Raw genomic sequence first — 14,249 nt, forward strand, 5'->3', positions numbered from 1 at the left:
CTCACAAATCTAAAGGGGCACACGTCCCCTCAGTCTAAATGGGCATGATGCCTCTGGTCTGTACCACAGTCTGAGGGTTGATTAGAAAGTATCGAGTGTAAAAATAATATTAATTTTAAAACAAATGTTATCAATTGGAACAAGATGATATCTTATTGCCATTTACAGTACATCTACCTGTGTTATTTGCATTTGTTAAAAAATCTGCATGTTGCGAGTTAAATGCATTAAATAAAATGCAAAGTCAAAAATGCAGCAATATGAAATACATGATGAAGACAATCTACATAAGTTCAGAAGGTTTCATTAATGGGGTGCAAGGCAGTGATGCAACAATACCATTTAAATGTTAAGAGAACCCATATGAGAAAAACATTTTATTTTATTTTTTTTAGTTTCTAACACATCCTCAATGATGTTTAGTGCATTCAAGCTATATATTTTATTTTTTATTTTTTTATTTTTCAAGTTAACCCACAACCTTGATGTTGCTAGCGGCATAGTCTACCAGGAACAAAATTGCATAGTTGTTGCAATATAGTGAGCTCGTTCTTGTGACTAAAGAAGAAGCTGTTTTTCTTTGCATTTAAGAGCCCTTGATCCCTATGCTAATGACTCCAAAACAGATAAGGAAAAGAGATACAGAGATAGAGAGAGAGACAGGCCTGGCGATCAAACTGCAATCACTCACTCTTTCACTCACTTAGCCGCAGCGCATTCTCTGATGTGATTAGTAGTATGACGAAACACACTGTACCTGTTTTAGTTTGCTCTGTTGGTCAATCTAAACATGGAACAAAAGACTCCCTCAGAGACACAAAATGGGATTTGTGAGCACCGGAGAGCAAGAGGAACATTAAGTTGATCGACACTAACTTGACCTTTTCTATGTGTCCATAGTTTGGTCTCTCTTACTAAATGCAATTACTGCCCTCAATAGGGAGTTTGTGCCATACCTCAGTGGCCCTTATTGAGGACTTTGAAAACCCACAGCAAACAGGTCTATTAACTTCTGCTTATTGTGGTGTACTGCAGAGTTTCGAGCGGTTTTTTGATGAAAAATGTGTCTGTGGTGTGTCTATTAAAGTATGTGGTTTTGGTGTGCTTCAAGGTTCTTTCACCAGTCTATTGGCTTCTGTTTTTTTTTTTTGTGTGTGTGTGTCCATCTCACTTTAGTTTGACATAGCCAAACTATTTTTATTCAAGGCCTTTGAATAAACTGCAAATTGCCAGGTCCTAATATTATAATTTGGTTCTTTTGATTTTGGAGTATGAAAAATGAAATATATATATATATTTATTTCATTTTTCATACTCCAAAATCAAAAGAACCAAATTCAGTACCAGTACATGGTACAGTACATATGGTCATAAATGTAGTCTATATTTTCTTTAAATACAATTATATATAATTATTATTATTATTATCTGTATTTATTTGAGGTTAAATAAGACTAGGACAATTTTTGCCCAGTTTCATGAGCATATCCCAAGTACACACATTTTCACGTGCATAACTCTTGATTGATGCCACTAACTTTGCAAACTTGGGCAAATCCAGTGATATTTCGTCCTCAAAGCACTCATGGCTTCCAGGAAGACAGATAAAAAACCATCTGCATCTTAACTCCAAAAAGTTGTCTAAAGCCAGCCAACCAGATTAGAGCTTGCCAGATTCACTGTCCGGTTTTGTGTGCAATATGGATCAGATGGTCAGTGAGCAGACTGTGGGTGGTACAGTACATCGGCTTGCCATCTGAGTCTGAGACTAGTCTTGCTAAGTCTCTTTTCTATCTGACAGTCTTTCCTAATGTGAACCATCTACTGTCTCTCCATCTATGTTGACAGTCCTGATGTACCAGAACTGTTATCTCCTACATTTTTAATGGGCAAACATAAACAGTTTACTTTGTTTTAAAAAGCAGTTGTGTAGCTACCCCATGCGAGCACGGCTTCAAGCTTTTGTGTCTGAAACAGAATGCGAAGACGGCTTGGCTCCTGTCACGATGCATTCACTTGAGTGTTTATGATCTACTGGACCAATCAATATTGGGCCATCGTCTGAGATGAGAGTGTGTCCATCACCTTGTAGATGTGCTGTATCCAAATACATAGCTTTCACCTTAAATTAACCTGACCTCAGGAACTGTCTGAAATGCTAGTGTGGCTCCCACTCTGAAACTGTACCTGCTGCTTAACGTTCATCTGCCAGAGCCCATTTCCCCATTAAAGTACAGCAGCTTGATATCTTTTATGACAGCAATAGTTGCAGGAAACTCCAGTTCTCTTTGATAAATTACACTTAATAGATAATAATCACTTGAATAATAGATTATCTTTGTTTTCTTATCTTTATTCCTTGCATGATCATTGTTAAAAGGTGTTTTTATAGCATGATGAAACCTAAAGTTCTGTCATCATTCTGTCATCATCATTCTGTCACCCACTCTCATAAAGTTCCAACGCCGTATGACATACTTTCTTCTGTGGAACAAAGAAGGAGAAAATCTGAAGGATGTTGACACTGCTATTTTTTTCTATACAAGAAAGTGCATGGAGAATGAGGCTGTCAGTCCCTAACACTCAACCTAACATAATTTGTGTTCTGCATAAATAAATAAAGCAATTTTGAACAGAATGAGAGAATTTAAATTTTTAAGTGTACTATGGCTGGTAACCAAAAGGTTGAAGGTTCAAACACTTGATTGTCACATGTAATAAGTGTACCGCACATTGCTTTGGATAAATGTGTCAGCTAAATGACAAATGAGTAATTAGTGAAAGGGTCTCAAAGTTCATTGGATCTTTATGGCTCACACTATTGACATTTTCATGGCTTCTTAGATACTGCCGAATCTGCCTTTAATTCAGCCTGCTGATACCGAAAATCTTTCCCATGTTTCCCTAATAGAAGCAGCAGCCGTTTGGTGTTGAGTGTGAGCTGTAGCTAGTCTGTATTTCTGAGAGTTTGTCTTTCACACTGCCCTTCTGTTCTCATGGTAAAGGAATTTGGTTTGGATCCCCCAGTCCTTCTGGCTAAGTTTTGCCTGTGGAGATCAGTACACAGATCTGTGGGTCTTCACACCGCTTGTTTGTGCTGTGGAAATCACTGCAGAGGCCCACCGATCTTACCCAGGAAGACCGCATACTTGTTCATGAGCTGCTCTGGACTCAGATTGCCCATGTGTTAAAATGTTAACACTAGTGAGATTTTCCTGCATTTTTTGAAGCTATGGAGGGAACTAGAAGATAAAAAACCACACGTGCCCCCTAAGAGCTCCCCAGAAGCAATAATAATTAAATTGCAAAAGTGGTGTACATTTAAAAAGAGTAATGGACCCTTTTCACATTTCCGGGTTTGAAACACAAAAATAAACTGTAGTGTGTTAAGTTCTACAGTATATCAGTGAATGGGAGGCCACAGCAACTTTAAGTTTTGCTTTCCCATTCGCTACAAAAGCAAAATAAAAAATCTGCTATTTTCCACGACTTCAAAAGAGGAAAGAAATGGAGTAAGAAATAAGATGGATTTCGTTATCTTATGTCATTATAATTTAAAAAATGGAAAATATAAGTGTTTGCTAGATAAGGAATAAACATGTCATCACAGTCTGTGAAAAGGGTCCATTCACATGTCCAAATCAATCTAATCTAGTCACACCTTTTGCACCTAATTTGATTTATAGGAAGAGCTCACCCAAAACTATTGTTTTAAACACATTGTTTTTCCCCATGCAACACAAAATGAGTGGACCCTCTTTATATTAAATGTCTTTAACTATAATGTATTTAAGAATTGATACAGTGAGCTTATTATGTACATACATGTTGTTGCATTGTACTTGCATTTAAATCTGTCGTTACACTGTCTAAATGAACCCAAAACCCTAACCAGTACCCCTAAACCTAACCCTACCCCAACCCTTACCCTAAACCCTAACCAGTACCCCTAAACCTAACCCTACCCCAACCCTTACCCTAAACCCTAACACCCACCCCTAACCCTTCTCCAAAACCTACCCATACCTCTACCTTAGGAGCAACTAATGCAAATCTTGTGAAAATTTTGCAGATCAGAATTTTGTTACACAATAAGTACATTGTATTTTATGTGTTTTAATGTTAGTACATAGTTAAAGACAAAAAATATAACGTGGGTCCAAATGAGTTATTATGTAAAATGACCAAGCTCCGCTTTGAAAGTAAATGCATAAATGGATATGCAGTATTTGCTTGGTTTAATTCAAAATTATTTATTTTGATTTTAAATCAGGGCCCACTCACACTGTAAAAAAAATCTATACCAGTGAGCTAAAACATCATAATTTTATAATAATCATGTTTTCTATATAAAAGACTTATATATTTCTAATAATATCTAGACACCAAATAAATCTATCATTTAAGGCATCAAGTAAGCCACAGCCACTACTGATGCCCTCTGAAAAATGTGCATGACGCTTGAAAATGTTTCTCTCTTCATTGATTTATTATCTCTGTTTGTTGGTCAGTATTAATACAATAGTTCCTTCTCTCAGAAATGAGAGCGAGAGGGAGAACAAGTTGCTGTATTTTCCATATATTCCATTGCTTTCACTTCTGACTGTATATTGTCTCACCACTTTACAGCCTTACAATTGCAACAAGGAGCCTGTGAAAATAGCATAAACTCACCAATGTAATGAAGTAAGCAAAAGAATGGAAAAGAGCGAGAGGGTCAAAGAGAAGGAAACTCATCTGTGTGAGAGTGCAGCCCCAGTTAGTGCGTCTGGCTGATAAAGTAGTCTTTGATGGCGGAGATAGCACAGACGCCAGCCTAAATGTGGCCCGTTAGTGTATTATAAGTTGTCCTGTAGTGATAGTTGTCTAAAAAATCATAGCCATACCAAAGAGAAGCGGGAGGGAGGGAGGTACGTTGGCATTGTTTCACTTTTTTCCCCGTTCTAGGCAAACGTAATTTCATAGAACTGCTTTTCTCTCTGACCTCAGTACAAAGAATGCCCAGACCTGTCAAGACTGGCGTCAAAAGATGAATTCTGTCCACCATAAAACTTCACTGTACTCTCTCTCTCAATTTCTTCTGCTCACATAAACACTCTCTGTCTTTCTCCCCCTCTGCCTGTCAGCCCAGTGGTACAGTCTAATAGCTGGAGGGAATCTAATCCTTGGCACAGGATAAGAGATTTAGACTCCCCCTCTGTTCCTTCCCCCCTCTCTCTCTCGCGCACGCTCTCTCTCCCTCACTCTCTCTCTCGCTTGCTTGCTTGCTCACAGTTCAGTTAACTTCAAGAAAGCCTCACTGCCATGTATGTTAGGATCACATTATTTCCAAAGCAACAGTGTCTCTCTCCCTCTCACCCAACCCCAACCCCCCACCCCAACAATGAGTTACTCTTTTCAGAATTCCCTGGATTGGAGGGGATGTAAAAGACAGAGATATGGGCCTGTAGTTGGTGGGAAGAGATGACAAGCTGCTGTTTTTATGTCTCATTACTCTGGTTCTGCCCTATGGACGTGTGTGCTTACCCCAAAGCTCTTCGTTTCTCTCTGTTCTTTTCTCCTTCCTGCATGGTGCTTTTAAAAAGCATTTGTGGATAATCACATAGTATTGCCATAGAAATTAACTTCCTTTTGTGTACTTAATTACCCCAACTCACCTCCAAATACATTTTTTGGTGGGGTGTGTATGCAAGTAGATCCTCCACTTATGTCTGTGTGACTGTCTGTCTCAAAATCTCCTTTTTTTCTAAATTGTTCCACCTCACACGAAGTCTCGTTTGTGTGCAGCCAAGAAAATGTAACGTGATTCATTGTTTGAAATAGAATATGATCAATGTACGGTCCACATTTTGTCGTGGCATAATTCATATTCTTCCATTCCTGTTTTCATTTTGCATGTAATGCATTGCGTTCTCAGGTTTTGTGTTCTCTGAACACAAAGTTTACTGTTCATGCAAACCTGTCCATGTCGCTTAAACAGGCTCCTAAATGGGCTTCTTTTTGAATGAGTAGAGAGATCAGATGAGGTGAAGTTATTTTACCTTAAAGGGGATAGTTCACCCAAAAATGTACTTGAACTATGACTTTCTTTCTTCTGTGGAACACAAAAGGATATGTTAGGTGAAATGATAGCCTCATTTAACATTAACTTTCTTTGTTTGAAAAAAGATTGACATTCTGCCAAGAAAGTCACACAGGTTTGGAACAACACCTAACATGGTAAAACAGCATATAATACTTGTGTTAAAAACAAAAGACTCAAAACAATAACAGTAATATTATAAAAGGCATACTTCCTTGTTTATTTATGGTCAGTTTAAAATTGCTAATATAACTGGCACATCTTTTGAAATCGGCAACAATTTGCACTGTTGCATGGCAACCGTAAACAACTGTTTCACATTGTGCCAAACAACAGCACTTAATCGCAAGTTTATCCTCGTCTTGACTTGTTTGGGAATTATCCTGGTTTGAATTTTAGCATTACCCAGGTTTCTTTGTCACACTTGTAAATAATATTAAGCAGTCCTGCCCACTGATAGCCACACAAAGTAGGCTATACCATCATACCATCCAGCCCTACATAGAGTGTTTTTGGTTTTTGTAATGGAAATGTGGCCGTCTGGTCTGAGAACGTGCTGTGAAATGCATGTTTACCTTACTGATTGTGTAGCACATCCACCAGAGCATTATGCACAAGCCCTGAAATTCAAAGGAAATACCTTTCTGGCTTTCTAGCTGAGTGTGTGTGCAGGTTTTGTGCATTTTGTGCTTTGTAAAGGAGTTGTTCTTTGTCTGAAAACAAAATGGAGACTAAATCAAAGACTTTAGACCTCTGATAAAGTAACCTTTAGTCCCACAGCCTCCTTCTTAAGCTCTTACTTTGTGAGTCAATACGGCCTTCGCTGCTGTTTGATCTCAGCTGCCTATGCCCCATGTTTGCTTAGCTTTGAGCGATTTACTACTCTAATATAATCTTGACCTCAAGCAACTGTTCTCGTCTCTCATACGCTAATGCATTTTCGACAAATTTTGCACCTGTGGGCTGTTTGCATACTGTGAAATGACACACACACTTGAACTGTCACCAAAGCTACTCGCTGGTTGGTGAAGGCCGATACCATGGAGGAACAACTCCAGATATGTAATTCCAACCCCATAGTTTTCATTCGATAGGGCATATGTGCAGCGAGACAGTGTGTTTGTGAAGCTTTGTGTTTTTCTGCCATTCTGGCTGAGCTCTGTAAGAAATGAGACTAGAGTCTGAAATGAACCATGGCTCTGGGCAAAATTGCTACATAAAGTGGCAAAATTGCCCCAGATATTTCAAATGTTGTGGCAAAAATGCCCATGTAGTTTTGTTATCTAATATTTAATACATTTCATTATACTGTATTATTTTCTTCTAGGCCTATCTATTCATGAGTTCAGTGCCTCTGCAGACACTGACCACATTTACATGCATTTAAGAAAACGGTTTAATCAAGGGTGAACAGATCGGATAACAAGCGTCATGGAATGGAGCCCAAGAAAAAGTCAATACAGCAGAAAGAATTCAACATTTCTCAGAGTACAGTGTTAAAAGCAAATACACTATAAACTATACCCATTTATCAAAGGCAATAGAATACATTGAAGTTCCCTCAGTATGCTCAATGTATCTTTCAATGTAATAGTGCAAATATGCACTCTTACATAGGGATGATCCTGTAAGAAGTAAACCTTACTATTGCAGCGCAATTCTGCTGCAAGTCTTGATGCAAAGTTGAGAAAACAAACACAGCAACAACTCTGGAATATCTGGAAATAATGCAAAGCAAAGGAGAATAAAGTAGAAAAGTCTTCTTTGGATGCCATGTTTGTTATTTACACAAGCGTCACAGAGAAATTATATTGCTGTGGAGAAAGCTGCTTACTGATTGAGACACATGTATACAGGAGTAAAGTATACAGGGCATGTAAACCGTTACAATGCTTTCTCGCAATTAGTCACTTTCTGGTGTCCATGTAAACGTATTCACTGTAGTGACCTGTAACTGTCTAATATTGTGGTCGCATAGGATAGTGTAGCTCAGATAGCTAATAATAAGTGGTTTTTGATGAGAAAAAAATACAATCAGCTCTAAAAACACAACTACTGCATAACTGAAAATTCTACAAAATAAATCTAACATAGAAACCAGAAAATTATTTAAAACCTGTTCAAGCAGAGTGTATGTGTTATGACATCTTGTCCATTATTTACAGCTACTTGGTTATTTGATATTTTTTTAATAGGATTTTATTATTAACAGCCATAATTGTTCAGATTATATTGTGTTTTTTAGTTAATTCATTAAATTGAAGTATTAAATATAAACACACGCTTTGTGTTATATATGGTTACAAAATATTTAAATATGCACTCATAAAAGTAAAAAATGCCACTGAAAATCAATTCCAGGAGGAAAATAATGCCTCTTAATACACATTTTTTTTTTTTATTAATTTCTGACACTGGGCTCTCGTTGTCATCTTCTCAAAGCCTTTGACAGTGTGTTTCTCTGAAGAGACTGACACTGGTGGAGACAGTTTTGAGAATATAATAACAATAATAAAACACTCTACCTTTCTAATGGGCAAACTGAGCCTTTTGAGAGGTGCTGGGGTTAAATGAATGCAGAATAGTGTAATTGCTCCCAGCTTTTGTGTTCCTCCCTTTGTGAAGTCTGTAGACTGTAGAGTTTTTGAAGCGTTCTCACTTAAGTGAGAAGAACACAGTTACCACTTTGTCTGCCATTATTATCAGTACTAAAAGTGACAGTTCCACAGGGCTTAAGTGTTGTTAACTAAAGCAGTGCTGAGTCATTAAGGTACATGATTTTAGACAGCGGTTGACTTTGAACTAACACTTACTCACTGCCGTTGATAACTTAAATGAGGTTTATTATACTAAAGTGCCGTGATTAGAGCTGCGGTGCCATCCGTCTGTCTCTCTGTGTCTCCCGCTCTGACTAAGAAGGTATTTCCAGCACTGGCAAACTATCAGAGGCACTTCACTGACTCATGAGTGAGGCCTCCAGGGAAAGGGAGCTAGGAACTCAGCATCCTGCTTGTTTTGCCCCTACCTGAACACATGCACGCACACACAAACATGCTTCCATGCATTGCATTGATTATTAACATTCTGTCTTGGACCAAACTTGTTCCTTGAGTTGAAGAGCACAGATAAATAGCCAGTTAAAATGTAGGATGATATGGAGATGATAGACATTGTACATTATGAAATTTGCAGAGGGCAGCCCTGCTGGAATATCCAGCTGAAGATGATGTGTTTTGTGACATGGTTGCTGGTTTCTAGCTGGTCTTAGCTGGTCCAAACAATTCATTAGCTGGTTCATCAGTCACAATGTTCCAAAAACCAGCTTGACCAACTTAATCTCATGATTAACTGGTAGTTGGTTTGTTGATTGTCCAAGATGGTCTATGAGCTTGGACCAGCTAGTGACCAGCTTGGACCAGTTATTGACCAGGTTTCAGCCGCTAATATCTGCTCATATCTGGTAGAAACCAACTACCATGTTCCAAACCCCAGCTTGGCCACCTTAAGATGAAATGACCAACAAGTAGCTTATTGGTCATGTCATATTAGACCAGCAACAAACAAGCTATTAGCAAATTACCAGCTTGGACCAGTTAATGACCCATTTGGACAAGTCAATACCTGCTTTGACATGCTTGAAACCAGCTAACATGTTCTGAAAACCATCTTGACCACCTTAAGTCCTATGACCTGCTGGTAGCTGGCTTGATGATATGCCAGAAACAAGCTACTATGTTCCAAAACACATCTTGAGATGGATTTTTCAGTAGGAAGTGCAAAAAAAAAGAAAGATAAAGCTGAAAAACAGTGAGATGGCACCAGTTGGTTAAGAGTTTTCAGATACTAATGAGTTTGTCCAATTTGTTCTCTTCTTTTCCTGTGTCTGTTTCCACTGATACAGTCACACGGTATCGCTCAGGCGAGAACAGCCAAAACACACACTGCTCTCTCAAACACAAACATTAGCAGATATTCTTTTCAACTCTAATATACTTAAAACTCATGAACACACATGTATAATACCCTCAGGAAAAGGGCTGGTCTTTAGGCTGAGCATTGTTTGCTCCCAAGCTAAACATTAAATAGATTATTAACCTTTAATCTTTGCACCTCTGTTTAAACCCACAAAACAGGCAGTGAAAACTCCACCACCCTCTTCTGTCTCTCTCATTCACATTAGGAAGGGATATTATATTAATCATATAATAGCACTTCCATGTTAGACAGTCATGTGAAACTTCCTGTTATATTGTTTAATTTGTTTAATCTGTTTGATCAGGTATAAGTTTAAATTCAGCCCTCAGTGGACTATTTAGGTGCAAGCATGCGTTCCTATTTCATTTCCACTGACTTAAAGTAGAGCTATGGACTTAACATAAATCCTTACATTTTCAGCACCACTAGCACCATAAAAACAGAATCGCACAAATAATATTGTTTTCTAACATGTTTCGAACACTCTCTGTGTGTGTTGAACAAACAGAAATTTCTGCCCCAAACTAACTGCATTGCTGTTACCACTTTGAAAACACAGTTATAATGATTCAGCAGCAGTACCATTATATTCCATGAAGTGTCTTTTTTGGATGCAGTCTAAGAGGAATGGTTTCATTAGAGCATTCAAGCAGGAAAAGCTGCCTTGCCAGCTCAAGGAGGATCTAAGGTACTCCGTAATGTTAACATGCAGGGGGCCAGTGCAAAGGGGCCATTTTAGTGGGAAGTCAGTCCTAATTCCACTTACTGTATGCAAACAGTTGTGCTTGAATGGGCATCAGTTGTCATATGTAGAATTTTTAGATTTTAGGTTTTTATGTTATTCTGTAAGGTAGGCATTCTTAACTCTCAGGGCCAATTTTTTGGGTCTTGCTTCTACGGCAGATCTTCAATGCATTGGTTAATGGGTCTGGCATTCGTTAGTCCCTGAAAGCACAGCAAGTGAAAGGAATGGAACCATAGACCTGGCCTTCAAAATTCCCTCTGCCAAATGCCTCTCAGGAGCAAAATAATGGCATCACTCAATGTGCAAGTTAATCGGAGCTGATAGCGTGAAGCTGGAGGGGTCAGGGGGTCACAGGCTTGCGCTAAGTTGTCAGGGAGCTGAAAGCTGTCCCCAGGCCCACAGCAGGAGAGACTCTCCTTCTCCTCCCAAGCCATCATCACCATCACCCACCCACAGGAATGTGAAGGAGAAAGGAGGGTAGGGTGTGGGAGTGTGTGGGGTGGGGGTTTGTGGGGTGTTCGCCGGATATGAGCTCATAGCTTTTCTATATCCCGTTTTCCACAAATGTTTTCTCCCCGGATAAAGAAAGAGCTGGCAGAAATGTACACAATGTGCGGTGCTAGATAGTGTGGAAGCATTTATGTGCTTGTGTGGCTGAGGTAGACATGCATTCAGGGAGTTGTAACTCACTCAGTGTTTGGCACTGCACACAGTCCACAGACAGACTACCACTAAAAGTGAATTAAATGAGCTGATTTGGAGCATTTGAGGCTGTTCTTTGAGAGCTGTTTTTCATGTATGCATTGCAGATATGCATTTCTCAGAATATTATTACTAGGGATGTTTGCTTAAGGTTTTCTGTCTTTGTTTTGGGGGCTTAAAATTACAAATGTTTCTTTCTCATCTTCAACTATGCTGATATGATATAAGAGAGAATACCTATAATGAATTAGGTTTTGAGGTAGTGCCCTCTTGAGGTAGTACATAACAGTGCAGCATTGAAATTCTCCACATCATAAACCTAATCTAACTGCAGTCTTACCGGCCAGCAAATATTATTATCCCATTTACTTGATAATGTTGTGGGAAATATTTGCAAGTGACTGACACTTTCTCTTTCCTGTTTCAGATGCTAGCCTGTCACCTGATGCCCCCAAGCAGAGTCACTGGTGTAATGTGGCATACTGGGAGCATCGAACACGGGTGGGCCGCCTCTACACGGTGTACCAGCCCGCCGTCAGCATTTTCTATGACCTACCTCAAGGTACAGGCTTCTGCCTCGGGCAGCTGAGCCTGGACCAGCGCAGTAGCACTGTGCAGCGAACTCGAGGCAAGATCGGCTACGGTTTGCTCCTCAGCAAAGAGCTGGATGGAGTCTGGGCCTACAACCGCAGCCAGCACCCCATCTTCGTCAACTCTCCTACTCTGGACATACCAGGGAGTCGTAGCTTGGTTGTTCGCAAGGTGATGCCCGGCTACTCCATCAAAGTGTTTGACTATGAACGCTCATCCATGCTCAGGCAGGGGGCAGAGTCTGAGCTGCTAGAAGGACCGTATGACCCGAACAGTGTGCGCATCAGTTTTGCAAAGGGCTGGGGCCCTTGTTACTCCCGCCAGTTCATCACCTCCTGCCCCTGCTGGCTGGAGGTCCTCCTAAACAACCACAGATAACACACACACATGGACTCACTTACATTGAGAGACTGTTGGACTCCAAAAACCATCCCAAATATCATCTACTTAGATTTAATATAAAGTTTTATATATTATAAGAAATATATATTATACTTGTAAATAGTGGAGTCATTTTTACGATGTAATTATTTATGTATGGTGCAATGTGTACATGGACAAGAGGAAAAAAACGGGAAATGCACTTTGGCTTAAATATATATATATATATATATATATATATATATATATATATATATATATATATATATATATATATATATATATATATACGTATATATATATATATATATATATATATATATATATATATATATATATATATATATATATATATATTTAAAGATAAAGAATCTTTCAGTTTGAAAAATTATACAGCAAAAATAGGAAAAGCCTGATTTTGGTGTATAGTTTTCACATACTATTAATATCCAGATGAAAAGCTAACACCATTCACACATTGATAATAAAGTATTCGCATAATATTGCTTTGCTTTCTGTCTCTCACTTATTAATTTTTCACTCATAAGGATCACTTGATCATAAATGATTACTTGAATTGAAGTGAATGAGAACTGCACTGTAGACGGTCATCATCGTCTGATGTCAGGCTTTGTATTTCAACATCATGTCCTCAACGTTTCTCAGTTGTGACTCAAGCATGTCCTCGGCTGTTGAAACAAAACTCTATTCCTGTGGAAGATGAAAAATAATACAGAAATGACAGGCTTTTGAAAATTGGATTTGAGCAAACAGGATCTTTGGGCATTGGCTTTCATTTCATAAATTGTCCAAACCTCTGGAATTAACAATTTTGTTGATGCAATGTTATTTTAGCCATTAATCTTCCTTTTTACTCCAAACCCAAACTCACATCCACATGTACCTCTCAGTTAGAAGCCCTGGTAGGTTGAGAAGCGGTTGTAGCCAGAGTTCCTTGAGGTCCTTGAGAGCCTTGTTGGACAGCTTTGAGGAGGGAGGAGGAGCTTTATGAAGAGAAGATGATTTATCCTCAAGCATGGCTTCCTCCTTTCTCAGGCCTGTGCTTTTGTCCCTGCCGTTCCAGAAAGTCCAGTGTGCATGCCTCCTGAGCGAATAGCCTCCACAGCATGGTCAGTGGTTTTTGGGTCCAGCTGCGCTTCTGCCTTCTGTGAGAAGAGGAGGTGGTGGCGGCATCCGTCCAGTGCATTGATATATCTCCATGAAGGCACATGGCAAAACCAAGACCTTTAAAAGAAACTATGCATACAGGCCAGAAAAACTGCATCCGAGGTGGATGTGGTAGGGCTGGCTTCCTTTCTAATTGTTGGTGTTGGTTGTCAGAGTCACTGGGGGAGAAGAGGAGGGGGCTGTAGGCTAACGTGCCAACAACAATCTGTTTGAAGAAAACAACAATCTAGTAGTGCAGGCAAACAAATGCTCTCCTGCCACGAAATAAAATGCTGTTTATTCAACAGTCATTGACTGTAAAGTTTACAGTACTGTAAACAAGGAGATGTGCAACTGCTGGGAGTACAGCTGGATCACCCAACTAGAGTTGAGTCAGTTAACATTGAGCACGTTTACTTGCACGAGTTTACACCAATTATGCTTTATAATATGACACATGATGATGTGGTCATGTAAACCACCTTCACCTAAGGTTGGAAATGGTTTAAGCAAACAAACAATTGACACAGGTAAATTTTTCCCCATTAGCCTGATTTCACATTACATGTAAACACCTTTACTGTTCTTACCAGCTTATCGGAAAAA

At 39.1% G+C, this 14,249-nt stretch overlaps 1 protein-coding gene across 1 annotated transcript in view; it reads left to right on the top strand.

The window, feature by feature from the left end:
* The window catches only part of LOC127661808 (mothers against decapentaplegic homolog 6-like), a 29,063-nt gene extending 16,383 nt beyond the window's left edge, over positions 1–12,680 (top strand). The window contains exon 4 of the mRNA XM_052152704.1: positions 11,932–12,680. Within this exon, the coding sequence (XP_052008664.1) occupies positions 11,932–12,473 (542 nt within the window). The 3' untranslated portion in view covers positions 12,474–12,680. The remainder of the gene's footprint in view (positions 1–11,931) is intronic.
* Positions 12,681–14,249: the final 1,569 nt, after the last annotated feature.

This window comes from Xyrauchen texanus, chromosome 21 (assembly GCF_025860055.1).
Source record: "Xyrauchen texanus isolate HMW12.3.18 chromosome 21, RBS_HiC_50CHRs, whole genome shotgun sequence".
In the NCBI taxonomy this organism is placed as follows: Eukaryota; Metazoa; Chordata; class Actinopteri; order Cypriniformes; family Catostomidae; genus Xyrauchen; species Xyrauchen texanus.